An 18,063-nucleotide genomic window follows, 5' to 3' on the forward strand; every position below is an offset into this window, starting at 1 on the left:
AATACTGGGTCACAGATGGTCTGTGTTGTGGGTACACTGGGACACTTCCTTCTCTGTATTTGTGGACTCCAAGGTGAAATCTTCGAGGTCATAGGTGTCCGAGGCAAGTAGCTCAGTGTTCCCACACTGTTTAGGCTATCTTCTCAAATATGTTGTTTACTCTCTGCGAAACCAGTTAGATGGGCTGGCAAGAGAGAGGCTCTCCAGAATTGACGTGGCAACTCTACCGTGAAGTCAGAACCTCTGACTCTTGGACTTGTGATGTGAATCCTCCGGCCGTTAACTCCAAATAAACCATCATGTGTTTGACATCAAAGCTACTGCTCTTCCCGTGTCTCCTTCCTGAGTCGGTGACTCCCACTGCATAGCTACACAGAAGTTTCCTCTACACCCACTCAGCTGTGTCAGATCTTCTCACCTCTGAGATGTTGGACACGCTCTCCACCTGCACCTCGGTGGAGCTCATGAGCTCAGGAGAAGTGGTGTCTAGGATCTCGACGGCCATGGAGATCAGGAGACGAGCTCTGAAGGACACGCCTTCTCCGAGACCCTCATTCAGGTCCTGGTGCTCGTCCATCAGAGTGTACTGACGCGTCGACCCGTACATGTTGACCCAGGCCGGACCCATGGTGGGCAGGAACCCTGGAGAAAAGGAAAGGGAGAAGGAAATGTCTATATGAGAACCCTTTGACAATTTTATTTAAGGGTTTTTAAGTATCAACATCCAGAGCATCAAACACTAGATCTTTCACTCTAGAAAACAAAGAATGACTATCACGCCTATGATCCTTATTGGGCTTTATTATTAGTTAAAAACCTTTTTTTTTTACTTTTTCACCAGAGCCACTTTCTTTCATAGCTCATCACTTTTGACTTGATTTGAGTACTTTTAAGCTAGCTGTTAAGTGTGCTGTGAAATGAACAGTGTGGATATTTAGTTTTTTTTTTACATTATAAGTTCATTATGTTTGAGTTGTATGCAAGGTTTACTCTTGGTTGTCTGATCAGTCAAGATAGAAGTAACTGGTCATGCTCACCAATCTTTCCTCCATCTAGAAATGTGACAGCATCGCTGGTTGTGTGGGGATGTAATATATGCTAATGGTAGGTATTGATTTCAAGTCAATTTGAATGTCTTCCACTAAATTCATACAGCCATTAGCAACAGGTCAGGTGGGTCAGGTGGGTCATGTGGTTCGGATCACAAAGCACAGCTAATTACCACATACGGTAAAAATATAACTAGTTAAGATTGACTAATGTACCTGAAAGCTAATCAACTCTAACAAGACGGACTGTGTGTGTTGGACCTACCTTTGTCCCCTTCATTTGATATCTTACGTAGGTCAACAAAGTGGGTTCCTATGGCGACGTCGTTGACCTTATCCGAGTCTCGTATCTGGACCTTCAAGCGTTTGCAGAGCGGGGGGAACAGCTCGGTGAAGACCACCTGCTCGTTCCATATGTGCTCATAACTGCTCTTCTGGACCGAAGTCTTCCCCTGGAGACACATGAAGGAGAAACTCTTAGGAACAAGAACTAAATACTAAACTGAGCTATTCTACTTCATAGACTTTCAGAAAATGCTTTTTGGAGCTTACCAAAAGTTAATATAAGGCTTCCACAGCCTCAGTAAGATAAATGAAATTAGATATTTGTCAAAGCTGCAGTTCATTTAGTATAAAAATGTCATCTTTGTGTAACTGAACTTGTTCCATTTATCAGAAATTAAATCCTGTCGAAACAATGAGGAAAAGAGACTCTAAAACTGCAAAGAACAATTGAATAAAATAAAATAAAGGTAGTAAAACCTATAGGTACCTAATGTTAATTTAAACAGAAATAATATATAATGGTTTTGTGCAGTGAAATTAAACTATGATATGTTTTCATTATGCCTCTCTCTTATATTGATATGTATATAGAAAGAGGTTCGTAAAACTATTTGATTACTTTAAAGCTTTACCGTCCAGGAAATCCATCATACAAATGCATGCATTAACAAAACCACAGGTATTGTAAGGAAGCTATATATTGATCCCTCTGGGAGTGCTAACATCACTAGAAAAGTAGTATAGCATAGAGGACTGCAGGATGTGGTGGTAGTTACTTTCTGCCCAGCAAACTGCACTTGAACGTAGGGGTCCACCAGGTCTCTGTTCTCTCCTATGAAGGCCTTCTTCACGTTAGCCATGATGTTGGTGTTCATCTTGGGAAGCCCCTCAGCGCGGTAGATCTTCACATAAAACCTCGCCCACTGCCTCTCTGCTGGGATGCCCTCAGGGAGCAGGAGGTTCCTGCAGACAAACAGCAGCACAACAACTCATTCAGACAGATGGTGGAGCTATAGATTACACTTCATAAAAGTAAAGCTTGTGGAAAAAGCTTTTAGAAGATTCTTGGTGATTGTTCAAAACGTTTTTTGAGAATGACCAGTAATATTAACACAGTTTTGGTAAATGTCAAAGTGATACAATTGTCAATATTGAGTATCTTCTCATAATGTCAGACATACTTTAATAGAAATCCCTATTATTTAAATGTTAAAATGTCTGTTATAGGGGGAACATGTACATCCACTGTAACATTTGTTATAGCATCAGTAAAATGGAAATGTTTAATATCATTTTAAATGAATTAAATCTGAAACACATCCGTCACAGCTCATTACCCCTCTAAGTCGTCTTCATCAGTCTCGTTGGCTTTGTGCGGGGTCTTGATGTTGTCTCCCTTCCCCACCACAGCGATGTCACACTTCACATATCCTTTGCATCCCGCTGTTATGTCGTCAGGATCAGACATGATGGCCCATTTGTGGTAAAACTGATGTTCTAGGGTAAATATAAATCAAAAACTTATTTAATTAAATCCAGTTTCACTTAGCAGTGAGGAAAAGACAAAATGCATGTTCATTTTCAAATAGACTATGCCTGTCTTTTATGATCAGTTATTCATTTTACCAGGCTGAGAGTAAACAGTCCCAACATCCATCTTGAAGTTTCCCACCAAGGTCCCACTCCGAAGAAGATTTTTGGAGTGAATAACCTGCGCAGAAAGGATTGAAGATTAAATATTTAGACGAAGAGTAAACTCTCGATAGATTCACTATTGCATTGGAAACGCCCATAAATAATTCAGTAGGCTGAGTGTTATAGAGAGACAGATGGCCACGGTCTTTATGTTTAACTAAGGCCTGCATAATGTCTTCATAGTTTTACATTAAACATTATCTGTTACTCTCTTAGTTCATTAATTAATCACTTTAATGCAATAACCCGCAATATCATTTAATATCCTCGAACTAGCTGCGCATACCAAAGGAGGCTCTTGTCTGTTAGATAAAGTACTAAGGAGGATTTTCCTGAATAAAAGTCAATGTTTTCTCATTAAAATATTAAATGATGCAGCCAAGTGCTCCCAAAAAAAACCTGAAGTGTAATGTAAAATATGTAATGTTCACCAAACATGCACCGAAGAGGAATGATGGGGTGGTGAGAGTTTGTTTAGCCGTACTACAGTGTGTGCTCTTGGGGTACGGATTACTTACTGAGATCTTGATGATCTTATCAAACATGACGTCAGGTGGGACGTGGAAGTCAAAGACGAAATACTGCAGAGAGCGGAAGAAAAAAAAGCTGTGTCCATTACAATGCATTCCCATATTCTACTAGATAACACTTTTTCAGATTTGCCCTGGGAATAAAATGTGGCAGGTCACTTTAAATCCAGATATCAGTGCAGAGTTCACTTAAAGAGCTGAGGGGATGGAGAGAAACATGGTCTTGTCATCTCGCAGGAGATCATACTGTAGCCACATCACAGCGCTACATTTGTAATTCACATTTCATTCTTAAGCAAAGGTGAGTAGCTTAAAGAAATGTCTGATTCGAAGTTGCATCATGTCTTTCCTGTAGGTGTGTTCAGGTATCAGTGTATTGGTGCTGCTATGCTATACATCTCTACTACAGACAGGGCTTTGCAGGGTACACAGACACAGGAAAACTCAGATGTGTCTCATGAGATTGTGTAGTTCCTCTTTGTTTGTCTTCCTTCATTTGAGTGCGTTGACAATAGAGGAAAGAATCACACAGGGCACAGCCAGATTCTTCACAACTGCACATCACTGACTTTTCTGTAGGCTACATCTGCCTCATATCACACACCGATCCCTGCCTGCATCGCACACTGTTTCATCCTGTTTGCTGGATTTCGCAGGTCATTCATGACGCTAAATGTGAGTTCTGTTAGTACAGGATAAAATATGTACTCTAAAAGAAAGACTAAGCAGAGCAACGAGGACATGGCTGATGAAATGAGGTGACATTGTATTTCTCATGATGATGTAGTGGTTGCAATATGATCGGTAAACCTTGAATGACCAGGGATGATTGTAGTTTTCCACTGCAGCGCATTTCAGAAGATTATTTTGAAAGCGTGTGAATTTATCTGAAGCCGCAGCACGGGTTCAGAACAAACAGGAAGTTCTGGACACTTGGAGTGAAAGTATGAACGACTATTATCCTGATCACTTTGGTTTCCAGTGTGTTTGTCCGCAGGGGATCTTCACACAAACAGAAGGAATCAATAGCGGACAGATTTCCTCTCTGAGCTCTGCACGACCCCCGCCACTGCCAACACATATTGGGAGAGATTCTCTGCTGTTCAGGAACACTCAGAGCGGGTAACAACCCTTTAGTTAAGAGCTTAAAAGGTAGTATTTCAAAGTCAATAAATCACTACATCGGGACATCATAGAGAGCACTTACACTGTGAGTGTTTGGTTGAAGGAACAACAACAAAAAGGCACTAACTGATGTCTTCATGTTGAGAAACACCTGCTCTTACAATACCACTGTGATAAGATAAATGCACAGTATCAAAGCAATCATGTTGTTTCAGGTCTTATCCAATACAACTTGGTTTTGTAGCTCATATATTCCCATTAACAAATGCTACTGAAAGCATGCAATATTTCTGGGGTGACTGAGGTAGCTAATACACATTTCTCCTTTTTTGGCATTAGTTATAAGGTACATAACAAACATTGTCATAATATTTTTACAGGACCCAATCATCCACAAGTGTACGTTTTTTACTGTATTAACACTACATTTTAAATATTGTAACAGGATTTTTACCTGCCTATATTTGTATTTAATGGGAGTATTATTGTTATTTTGAATTGAATTTCAACCTGATTCAACAACACATCTCAGTCAGTGTTGGCCAGAATGTGATTTAAGTTAGATTATGCCAACTTGACTAGAATACCGCATATGATGTAAAAAATTGCATCCGCCTTGGGCATATGATTGTTTATGATGAAGAAACAAAATGAAGAATAGGATGAACAAATTGTAGCTGACATTCAGAGGTAAAGAAGGAAGTCATTATTAGTTTAAAGTTGTGTTTTTGCAGGTGGAACTTGTATACAGTATGAGGTCTCACATCATTGTAGTAGGGGCAGTTGGTGGACTCCTTCATCGACGTGTACTTCTTCTCGTCTCCGACCTCCACACACACCACAGGGTCCATGTTGAGGCCGATGAGCTGCCAGGCCTCGATCACCGTGATGCTGATCTGAAGGGAGACATAAGCACATGAGATATGAATCAGAGTTATCTCCAACAGTGGCAGTAATACAATCATCATACATCATGAAACAATGCAGCACTAACACTGAGGACAATTAAAGGCAAAAACGAACTAATTGACCTTTCCAAAACGAATGATTGTGATTCCAGACAAGGAGTGCTCTTGCCAGATTACACTTTATCGTTGGATGGACAAACTAGATCTCAGTTAAAGGCATCTTCATCCAAGTAATATCCCTCTGGTCTAATTAGTCCTTGGATAATGAACATAAAAAGGAAGTCTGCACCCTAGGATTAAAGCAGGCTTTCATTCTGGTGAATTAATGTATCCACAATGTTCTTTAACAAAATGGGCCTTGAATATAGGCCGTGAGTATGGGAGGACAGTTACACAATTATTCTCTTATTTATTTTCTTTGATGTTGTGGAGATACATTGCTGTCACACCGTTGTTATTGTTGTGCATATATGGGAGTGGTGTCTAGTATGTGTTTTTCCGAAATGATGGATAGTTTTTCTTCAGAGGGCAGCCTAAAGTTTAGCATCTTCTGCATTCACATTGAAGATGTACTTTGGCTTCTTCCTCTTTCAAATCATCCTGCCAGTTGTACATACAAAAAAGAAACAAACACACACCTGATAATCCACTGGGCGTCCAGAGCTTGGCTCCATCTTGATATCTGGCTTTGACCTTCAGAAACACAACACCATTTGGTTATTACATTCTCCTGTGCTCCAACACTGAGGTGGCAAATGATTACAGACTCAATTCCAAGTTTGAATCTGAAATTGTGCATGCTGTCGTTTTCCCATTCTCCCAGGCTGAATGTGTTTATTCTAAAACATGTATGCCATTAAAAGGCATAACTTCAAGTTATCCTGCAGCATCAGCAGTTTGAGGTGTACAGAACTGAGTGAAACATTAAGGATGTGTGTGTGTGTGTGTGTGTGTGTGTGTGTGTGTGTGTGTGTGTGGTGTGTGTGTGTGTGTGTGTGTGTGTGTGGTGTGTGTGTGTGTGTGTCTGTGTGTGTGTGTGTGTGTGTGTGTGTGTGTGTGTGTGTGTGTGTGTGTGTGTGTGTGTGTGTGTGTGTGTGTGTGTGTGTGTGTGTGTGTGTGTGTGTGTGTGTGTGTGTGTGTGTGTGTGTTGGAGCGTATTCCCCTATCATGAGTGAGCCACATCAGCGACGTGCAGTCAGGGGAGGCAGGGGAGGCAGAGCCTCACCTGTCATACTCCAATGTAACGGAAAAACAACTAAAGAAAAACTAAATAGTAATAATAATAAAATGTCTCCACTGATCTGTGTTGTAAGTGTGATTTCTGTATGATTCCAATCGCTTTTTATAGTCAAAATCAGCAAATTGGCCGAAATCCGCTACAACTCCTACATGGGAGCGATGAGGAGTGAGGCAGGGACTAGCTCTGCCTCACGTAAGCCCACAGTAACTGGCTGGAGCGCTGGCACTAATGTAGCGCGGGCACTTATTTTGTGAGCGCGCTCAAGCCAGTTACTCTGGGGTGAGGTGAGGCACAGATGAGCTCTGCCTCACCTCAGAATGCGTCACCCCACAGAAACTGGCTGGAAAGCGGGCCCTAAGCGCATGCCTGCACCATCTCACTGTATGTCACCAATGTAATGTTTGTAGATCCCTCTATTACATTTATCCTCGACATCCATAGTCTCTAAATAACTTATTTCACGTATATGATATTTAGGCCCGCTGGTCTCATCATACAACGGCAATGAAAAAAGCACCAGGAGAGGCAGCCATAACCTCTGCCGCACTGAAGGGGGCGCACGTGAGCCCACAGGTTCTTGTTGCTACTGTTATTCTACGCAGACAGAAACAACAAACTAGACTTTTGAAACTAGAGGAAGATAAGGAGGACTTTTACAAAAATGTAATGGAGATTGTTGTCCAGAAGGAGAGCATGGACTTCATCTTCAAGTCAAGGTAAGACCACAATTGTAATGAACATGGGATCTTACTAAGAAAGAACAATCCAATATTTAGATGTTGGGTATCCTTTTGTTGAACAGTCTGTTTAAAATGAATCGAAGCATCAGACTAAAAAAGCTTTTGAAAATAACCGAACATTTCGATTAAGGTCAAAATATAATATTTGTAAATCTGACTCTGAAAGAGTCAGTGCCTCACCAGCCATGAACCTCACCGCACGTCACTGACCACATGTATAAGTATATAAAGGGAAGTGGGACGCCGCATTTCACAAAGTAGAAACACATTTTCAAACAAACCTCTTATTGGAGACGTTGGTGGTGACGGCGGTGACGGAGGCCAAAGAGATCGTGTCTGGGTCCACTGTCCCAGCAAGACGCATCGCCTTCCTGTCCAGGTCCTCCATTTCCAGGACCGCCGGCTCCTCTGAACGACAAAATCATAATCGAGACCATTAACATTAGCAATGGCGACCATCACTAGAGAGAACAGGATATGTGATGTTGGGAGGACCACAGCAGTGACTTCTAATGAGGAGACTGGGGACCCAGGGGACGGTCAGAGAATTTAAATGACTATCTGTATTTATTTATAATTTGCCAAGACTTAGAAGGAAAGGGGTAATGTGTGCATGTGAGCAATAACTGTAGATTTGAGTGGACTGTAAACTGAGGCGGGTGGGATTTTTATGTAGATGTTCATGCATGTTATATATTTGTGGAATAAATAAAATTAAAAAAACACTCAGTGTATATTAATAGGCTTATTCCAGTACTTTTGTTTCAATTATCAATGTATATTTCACTAGTTTATCTTTGAGTCTGGGTAACATTTTCTCAGGGAGGGTGGGCTCAGACTTCAGTAACTTAACGGGCCTATATTTCTTTCCTCTAGCTAATTTGCAACATTTGAAAACAACTGAATCAACTAAATCTAAATATTATATTAAGCTTGGGTTAAATGGGCCGTGTCTTGAGGGTTGTTATACCTGCTAGTTTCTTGTGATCATCCTTAGAGCTCTTGATCTTGCCGAGCTTCATGGCTGAGAAGACTCCCTTCCCTGCTCTGAGGGAGGAGACAGAGACAGAAGATAGCAGAAAAAAGAGAGAGGGGTCATACTGTATATCATGATGAAGTGAACCTTTTGATTCTTTTTAATGAGATGATTTTTCCATCAGTACACTCAAAACCAAAAAATGTATAAACTTTAGTGATAAAACTTTGTACTGAACTTGCTTCAGACTGAAAACCCCATGAACCTCTCGTGGACTCAATCAAAATGCAACCCAACACCACAACATTTGTCATGGATGTCTTTTTAACTCGGCTAGACATTTAATTCATGTGGATTTAATCCCCCTTCGCCAACTCTCCAGACCCTCAATCTCAAAACAAAGAGTATCCTGTGTCTCCACATTGATAATATCTGGATCATATGTCACCAACATCAACAAAGAGCTGGTGATGTCATCAGCGAGACGACAAATGAGGGGACTTAATATTAAAAATAAGTGTGACCGTCCAATTTGCTGGCGGATATGGATACATGTCAGGGAATTAATGAATAGGAAGGCTTTCCTTTTGTTTCTTCAAGCACAGCCGAGTCTATCAGAGTTGAATTTCTGCTCTGATCTTTCCCTCGTTATTCTAGAGGCAACCTTTAACCTCTTTTCATTGGATAAAGGCAATTGACAGGTTCATGGCTAAGAGCCAAGAGAGATTTAAAAGTAAAAGCCTGGAGGCATGGGAATAAGAATAAAAAAGAAAGACTCATCAAAATGAAGATAAAAAGCTTTTTCCAGTCAAATCAAATCCGATCACGCCTGAAAATGTGCACTTGGATTCTCATCCTACAATATAATATAATATAAAGTGGAGTTTGACCAGCTGACAGTTCATTAAATAACAGTAAATGAATGAAAAGCTAAATTGTTACTGAAACCCTGAATCAATTAGATAATCAATAAGCCAATCTGCGGAAAATGTAAGCAATGTGTAATTCACATTTAATAGACCACAAAACGAATGAACTAACTGGCAAATCAATGTATTGATAATTAAGTTATTGTGCATTGCAGCCCTGGTTAATTGAAAAATGTGATGTGTAGTTATCCAGTCAAGCGTGTTGTCCCATCTAATCTATGATACAACAATAATCTACTAAAACTAAAAGACAAACACACAATGTTGTGAACAATATGTTTTATACATACCACATGAAAGACTACTGATCTCCACAGAGGTTGATCACAATATAAATCCCTGAAAAAAATCCTCCTGCAGCTTCCTTATATTTGGAACTATATTTCCATACTGTTCACCTGTCAGGTGCACATCCTCCAGACCAGCCATGCAAGATAACAGATGCCCAGGAGGGAGGAGGGGAGGGAGAGAGGAAGAGGTGGAGGTACATGGCTGAAAATACAGAGAGAGGAGGAGGAAGAGGGGAAGGATGGTGGGGGGGGGGGGCTCTGTGAAACACTACTGTACTTTAACACACAGTAGAGAAAACACTGAAGGTGTTTGGTCACTATGCAGATGATAGCGGCAGCAACTGACTCTTTGGTCAAATCAGTGACAGGAATCGCGGGTCCAAATTGCCACCAGAGGAAAATAAACGTTTAATAACAAGAGTAAACGTTAATATCTTAAACCTTTTCTGATTGGAAAGTCTTGCGTACACACTTAGTACATCAAACGTTCCTTTCTAAAATATTGTTGCCACAATAACAATGTCATGTCACTTTTGCCTTTGCTTCACAGAGAGGTCACAGTTACACATCAAGAGAAAATCAACATAGGTTGTTATAAGAGCAGTTAGGCAGAAGGTCATAGCAGGTAAAGACAGCGATCTGCTGATACTCTGTTGGCAGTAAGAGAGCATCCTCTGCACAAGAAACAGTAATGGTCGACCAAAACAGAGGAGAAATATACATATTGAGGCATCAAGCTCCCTATAATATGTTTCTTTCATTTGCCAAGCCGCGTTGAGAGTGCATAAAAGGACAAACATCAGACACAAACTCTTTCAGCAGCAAGCCATGCCTCGAGTTTCAAAGGAGATTTACCTTGAAAGTTTTTCACTTGATTTTATTCCATTACATGTCACTTGTTAGACGCTTTTATCCAAAGCGCCTTACATACTCAATACTGTGGGCAATCCCCACAAGAGCAATGTTGGGGTGAAGTGTCTCAGGGACACAACGACATGCTGACTGCAGTGGGGTTTGAACTGACTGTCCCCCTGATCCGATCCCCAATGCACTAACCCACTGGACCACACACCTGTTTATAAACAAGTCATCCCTCGATGCAGAATTAATGACACATGCATTTATCAAATATGTCAGTGATTGGCAAAATCCTGTTCACAAGTGGGGCTTCCAATTAGAGTTAATGGAAATATGCAAATGTTCACTTTACTTTGCAGAGGAAACTCTAAAAGAAAATATAGAGGAAAGTTGAAGAAGCTGTTAAAGCCATTATTTTCCTTTCCTTATTTGTCCTTTGATCTGAAATAATAAACACCATAAATGCATCAGCGACTGCAAATTATAACTGACCATCAAGCAAACACAAACGCTTTGAATGAGACATGAAGCTATGTGTTGCAGATACAGAGAGAATAAGATAACGGTTGCAAAGCCAGCGTTTACATATTTGAAATAAAACAGAGGTCTCAGGCTACATGTTGCACGTGCTGAACATTAACTGAACTGCATGTCTGGGGGTGATTGTGCGATAATCAATAATATATGAGAACATGAATAAGTTGCTCAATAATTCCCAGGGTTATTCGCCCATACCTTGCAGCTTGATTTCCATCTCCGCCATAAACAGGGTCTCAAACTGTGCATTAAACCTGTTCCCTGCCGTTATGAGCATATCAAATATGTGCATGACAAGCAGTGTCAGGAGCAGAGGGGTGTGTGCAGTTTAACCTAAAAGATGTGGCTTTGAACTTGCTGCCAGCAGAGGGTCAAAGTAAGACATAAGTGTTGTTTTTCTCCAAATTGTAATCGCTTTCATAGCTTTCAGTAAAAACGTCAATGGACAACTCCTGTCTTAAACTTTTTTAGATGAAGCTTGTAGTATATCTGTGCTCCTGCCCACACTGTGAGGGCAGAGGAGTTTCTTTGAATGATATCATTATATATCAATATTGTCAAAATGTGGAATCCCTTTGAAAATGTGGTGGATGATAAACAAAATGAACCACCAGTGATCAATAATTCATTGATATATACTGTCCGTTCTGCTCGGGGGACTCTGCTGAAAGGAGCTCCTACACACCTGTCCCCCCTCCCTCACACACACACACACACACAGAGGGTGCACACATAGCAGAGCTTCTAGCATCCTCTGGACTGCAGCCAGACAACGATTCGTTCTACCCGATAACACAGCAGGGGGTTGAAAACTCTCACAAAACCAGAACTCTCTTTCCTGAAAGATTATCGAATGCTCTGCAGTGCTCTTGCTCTAAAAACTTTCTCATTCATTCTAGAAATACCTAGAATTACTTTACTTGGTGCACTTGATGCCTTGTGCTGCAGTAATGTTTTCCAACTACTTCTAATGTCAACAACGGATCAAATGGAACATCAATATAATGTACCCCTTTTCTCAAGTGCTGTTGTGTATCTGCTCAGAACGTTAATTGATGCAGCTCTTTTGTATGCCTGTGATCTTGCAAATGTTTGCTCATAACTTTAACCTCATTAGTGTCACAGAGTAAGACGCTAATGCAAGTGTAATGCCCTGACACCTTGAACAAAAGCGTGCTTAGAGCCTTGATGACCTACATAGCACAAACAAAACGGGAAAGGGTTGTTTTTTTATGTGTGCATTAATCTGATAAAACATATACCTCCACCATATTTTACAGTGTGTTTGTGTGAGGGATACACCATCTGCATAATGCAAACTAAGGATGAAAAGCAGTTTGGTAGAGGAACATGAAGTAGGACTAGAAGAATGCACATTACAAAACCACTTTTTCTAAGAATAGCCATCACTGTTAAAATGTTAATATTCACTCCAAATAGCGCTCTTGCATTTTTTACTCTGTTATTGCATCAACTGGGCTGGAAACACAATATGATTCAGACTACTTTAAAAGGCTTTCAGAACAAAATGTTCCCTTTTTCTCGACGTCCCGGATGTCTTAGGGACTCCAAAGAAATGTCCTTTTAAGAATTCTTAAAAGTAATGATCTCTAATGAGAAGAGATCCTTCCTCCTGTCTGGGACAAACACACAGGTCATGAAGAAACTAGGATTACCCCAGGAGGCATGTCTTGATTTCGTCATTGTCTGCTCCCACATCAGGGCTTGAAACAGAACAATAACGGCTGACATACCGTCACAAAAGCTTGGAAAAAGAAGTTCCACTGCAAAGTACAGCAGCGCTGAAAAAAACACAGAGCAGCCCCGAGGCAATACAGCTACACGAGAAGAAAGAAGGGATGTCAAACATTCAAGAGATATCTGCTTCAATCCGGCATCTGTCTCTGCAGCATGAGAGAAAGCAAGAGAACAGATAACAGCACTTCAGATAATATAAAAAACCTAGCCTATGGATAATGAAAAATCCCATTATAAGTTGAGTGTATAGATAAAAAAATGTGAAACTCGATAAGTCTTCAAACTGAAACTCTGTAAATATGATCTGCTTTTGCAGTGTGTCAGCAATGTTTCGACTCACTGATCTGAAGGGTTTTCGTTTGCTGACAAGAGCTTACAGCTTTCGACAAGCTGACGGCTGGCCACAGTGTACAATAAAAAAAGATGTCTAAAAAGCACCATATGTGAAAAATAACGCAACACACAAAATCCACATGTAAAATGAATATACCGATACTGTTAAACAATAGCATGTTTGTGTTTAGCTGACATGTCTGTTGCTATGGATATTTCCACTGGGAGATAAGAGGCCTGCAACACCTGCATTATTCTGCATGCGACGATACATTATCAACATGTGAAGCCGGAGCGAGCAGTCTTTGAAGACACAGCAAATTACACTTATGGACAAATTAATCACAAGCAGAACAATTGAATAAATAATTGAACACTTGTTTCAGTAAATCCTTTCAGCAGAAGCTCCACCCGGGCAGAATTGTCTCCTTTGAGTGCCAATCTGATGTTATGCAAATGATTCATGCATATTAAAATAATTTCAACAAACACAATGACTCTTTAAAGCAATTTCAGTTTCAGTGAGGCAATGCCAAATTCTTTATAAATATGTTCTGCAAGAGAAAGAAGGTCCCGTGCTGTTAGTCTGTTGCACCAGTGTCAAAGTAGCATCTAACATTATATGCAAACTCATCTCTTTGTTCATTTTCTTTTCCAGCGTTTGATGTCCACAGATCAAATGACAATCGGAGCCTTAGATCCATTCTCTTGTTGTCTGGCACATGTGCTCCCATGCATGCACTATTCAGCAGATCTGCTTCACTGGCAGTGAAACCCCCCAGAGGTTAATTTATTTATTAGGAATAACAAAACCCCTGCAAAGCCGGCGCATTGTGGTATCGCAGATAACACAATGTGCTTCATGGGCACCGCCATAAATCATTCTGCAGGACCAGAGATGATGAAGAAGCTGCAGAGGGACGTTCAACTTTGGGCTCAATTTCACTCAATTAAGGGGATAGGGAGGAACGAATACGCTCTCATGCAGTCATAATGAACAGATATAATAAAGTGAATTCCCCTCTGAAAACAGTAATAAGCCCAAACTCTCCCGTAAGCAGCATACAGTGCATGACCTTTATGCTGCAGGCAGGTGATATCATCGAAATAGACAGCAGTAGGCTGAACACCGAGTACCATGTATGTTTGTTCTTCCACTGCATTTGTGAGTGGGAGGAGTTGTGTTTACGTGTCTCTCAAGTGATTTAAATACACAATTGAACTCGTAAACTCTTAAAGTTTTAAGTTCAAAGTCTCAGATTGACTTACTGTATGGCCGCAGATGAAAACTACTTTTGAAGTCTGGAGATGAATACAGCTAGAAGTGACAAGAAGATGTTAAAGAAAAAGTGACATTGCTGAGAATGATGAGATCTGCATGAAAGCGTCGGTAAAACAATCAAAGGGACTCACAGAGATTAAAGACATACACCTCCAGGCTAAACTGTTCATGGCAAACTGGTCGTTTGCTTGTGCCACACACCTGAAACCCATTGGACAGCTGTACAAGACAGCTATCAAGGTGTTTGACAGAAAGCCACATTCATACCACCACTGTACCATCCTTGAAAAACACAATTTCTTGAGTTTTGAAAATGTTAAGTCTTTTAAAAGTATGTGTTTTTTTTATAAATGTTTACATGGACTGGCTCCCACTCCCTTAGGGGAATCATCCACAAAAAACACACTGACGCTGCACTAGGGTCAGAAACCAGAGGAGACTGTGAGGTCCACCGTAGACGGACCACTTTCGGTCAAAATGTACTTTCAATTAAAGGCAGATCATTGTGGAATAGCCTCCCAACTGAGATACGGGATTGTCCCACTTTGAACAGTTTTAAAGGTCAACTTAAAGAATGGTTGAGAAACAAACAGACGTGTAATCATCGCTAAATGCACTTTAATACAGGGGTATCTCCTCTTGCACTTTATGTAGCCCTTTTATCTTCTCTTGCTCTTTATATGTCGTAGTTGCCACATGGTAAATGCTTGTATATGCTGCTCATGCTCTTCCTGCATATCATGTATTTATTTTTGCTATGTTTATAAATGTCATGTTCTAAAATGTTGGATGTGAGGGACTATGGATGGCAATTAGCTCAAAGCTAAAATCCGGCATATTTACATTTAAAAATGTTCATCAATGTGCATTGTCCCTCTTCAAATAAACGATTAAATGAAATGAAAAATGACATTTTATGTATTACTCCCCCTCCTCCTATTTCACATGCCAGAAGAACAACAGAGTCATCCCCGGTAATCATCTCCTGCACATTAACACCGTATTTTTCCAGAATAAGAAACGTTTACTGGCTGCAGTGACTCAGTCAGAACTCAGGACACAATGAAACATCATAACAACTTTTAATTCTGAAAACCTCTAAAGCAGAAGAATCCACTTGAGCAGCTGGTGAATCAGGCTATAACGGGTTCCTTGGATGAGAAAGTGACAAGCTATTAAAATCGTTCCACAGGGCCCGTCAGTCCGGCCAACACCGGTGTGAGGTACATGAGAGGTGGATTTGTTGGGATGCTTGGGAGTTAGTTGGCCAATTTCTCAACAACTCTCAAATGCCCCTAGAGCCAGCCCTTGCCAAGTCTGACTGACAGCTCTGTGGAGCAACTAGATAACAAGTGCCCTTGTCAAGCAGCAAGGACAAAGAGCTGCTTCACCTACAGACGTTAAGGAAATGGTGAATGAAAGTTGATGTGAAACCTCATGAGCTTGGTGATTGCTTTCATCCCACTTCCATTGAACTCTTTTACAGTATTTCTCCACAGCAGTACTTTTTTATACAGAAAAACTAAAACACTGGGTATGTTGTGTGTAATACCCGTGGGATTGCTCAAAAAGTTAAGATTATTCAAATGTTCTTATTTTCTCACGCTGCTTCGAGTCTCACATCGGCAGAACATGAACAGTTTTTTGATTCTATGCTGTAAGACAGTGCAACTTCCACCGTTCATTGTCAACAAACAAAAACTAAAAACATGCCGCCCGACAGCATTCAGCCTCACACATACAGAATTCTTCACAGGCTGATTCGACTTTACTGTATAATGATGGATTTAGGGGTCTGGCAGTGCAGATAGTCTCACTGGAAATCAATACCACCCACAGATCATTTCACATATATTCAGCAAAAACACGACAAGCAAACACAGAGGGAGACTTAGTCATACTGCAGTGCTGTGGGGCTAGGGTCTTAGTTTTTCACCAAACCTTGTACAGGCTTCGATTACTTGACTAGTATTATTAACTAACTGAAAATGCAATGTATTATAAAATGCTTAAACAAACCATGCAACTTCAGCTACTATGTTTTTTTCTTTCTGCAATTTGAAAGTTTGCATAGTTGTACATGATACATTTTGCATCCACCCAGGGCCAACAGAATCCATTAATCCATTAATCCATTTTTAACCCCTTAAGTGATGGTGGTAAAAAAACTCCTTTCATTCCTACAATATTTGAATTATTACATACCATTTCTGTACACTTAGAAGAGTACTCAACCAGCAGGGACATATGTTGCCTAAAGCACTGTCAGACAAACAGTGTACAGTTCTCTTTATAAAACCTGCTACCCACATTACCCACAATGCAACTCAACCACTGACCCTTCAGTTAAGTGGATGCGTTGTGCTAGAAGAAAAGATACATTTTCATTTTCAAACTTGCAGTTTTCAGCCCCAACCACTGCTGACTCAAGTCTCTCAACTCACTTAAGGCAAAGGATCAGACGCAGCATCCTTTAGAGCCAAAAAAACACTTTATACACCTTTTTGTAATCTAACAATCACAAAGGTAGGAGTTGATCGCAGTCCCTGCAGTCAAACAGGTTGATGTATCCTTGGGCAAGATACTTAAACCCAAATTGCTCTGCTTCTGTAAGAATAGTTGAATGCTGACTTGTATATGTAAAGCGCTACGAGCGGTCGTAAAAACTAGAAAAGTGCTATATAAACTTGCTATAAAAATGCAGTCCGTTTACCATTGCATACTGAAACTTCACCGTTTTTACCATTTGTGAAGTTTCCCTTTAATTTGAGAACCTCTAATGTGCCAAATTGAACAACCATATCAGTTCATTAAGAGAAGTGACACTTAAAACAATTGATAAGACACTTCTTAGATCAAATGCTACCTTCATTCTTCATTTTATCCCTCTTAATTTAAGACGTCTCATTTGAAAGTTTCCTTTCCTGCGTGTTTAATTCAAACTTTGCACGAACATTGACTACAGGCACATTTATATCTAATACTAGCAGGTTTACAGAATACTCTGTGTCAATCTGAATCTCAAAATCTGCTGGATGGTTTTTGGTCAACAGTGTCTGGTGAATATATTTGTTGATGTTTCTCCCCATTGTAATTAAGCACAGGACCCTTCAGGCTCCACAACAGGGACAGATTTTACAACATCTGGACAGCATAAAGCATTATCAGTGGGCAATCTGTCAATCTTATCACATGTATAAATGTGTGCCGCACAGGGGGCGTCGCCTGGGGTACCCCGGATGTTTTTTCTTTAGCCCCGGACAAATTCTCCCTCAATAATATAATACATTAACCTACTTACCTATAGGACGGACTGTAAAAATGTAATTTCCCATGTTCAGTGAATGCAACACAGAGGCAAGACGACGCCACCAGACCAATCAGAGAGTTGCATGGAAATAAACGTGTTTTAAACTGTCAGCCCCGGACGCGGAGATTCCGAAGATGGACATTAGACATTTTTTAATAAAAAAGACGGCAATTCTCAAGTGGTGGCTCACACAACAACCCCAGAGCCACCACCTGATT

General features: G+C 40.5%; 1 protein-coding gene across 1 annotated transcript in view; it reads right to left on the reverse strand.

Annotated features, from left to right (window-relative positions):
- otofa (otoferlin a) overlaps nucleotides 1–18,063 on the reverse strand; it is a 107,801-nt gene that overhangs the window by 34,401 nt on the left and 55,337 nt on the right. Inside the window, 10 exon segments of the mRNA XM_034230840.1 lie at nucleotides 419–642; nucleotides 1,315–1,501; nucleotides 2,111–2,297; nucleotides 2,672–2,831; nucleotides 2,961–3,045; nucleotides 3,548–3,610; nucleotides 5,449–5,580; nucleotides 6,231–6,285; nucleotides 7,854–7,980; nucleotides 8,543–8,619. Coding sequence (XP_034086731.1) covers nucleotides 419–642; nucleotides 1,315–1,501; nucleotides 2,111–2,297; nucleotides 2,672–2,831; nucleotides 2,961–3,045; nucleotides 3,548–3,610; nucleotides 5,449–5,580; nucleotides 6,231–6,285; nucleotides 7,854–7,980; nucleotides 8,543–8,619 — 1,297 coding nt within the window.

This window comes from Gymnodraco acuticeps, unplaced genomic scaffold, assembly GCF_902827175.1.
Source record: "Gymnodraco acuticeps unplaced genomic scaffold, fGymAcu1.1, whole genome shotgun sequence".
NCBI lineage: Eukaryota > Metazoa > Chordata > Actinopteri > Perciformes > Bathydraconidae > Gymnodraco > Gymnodraco acuticeps.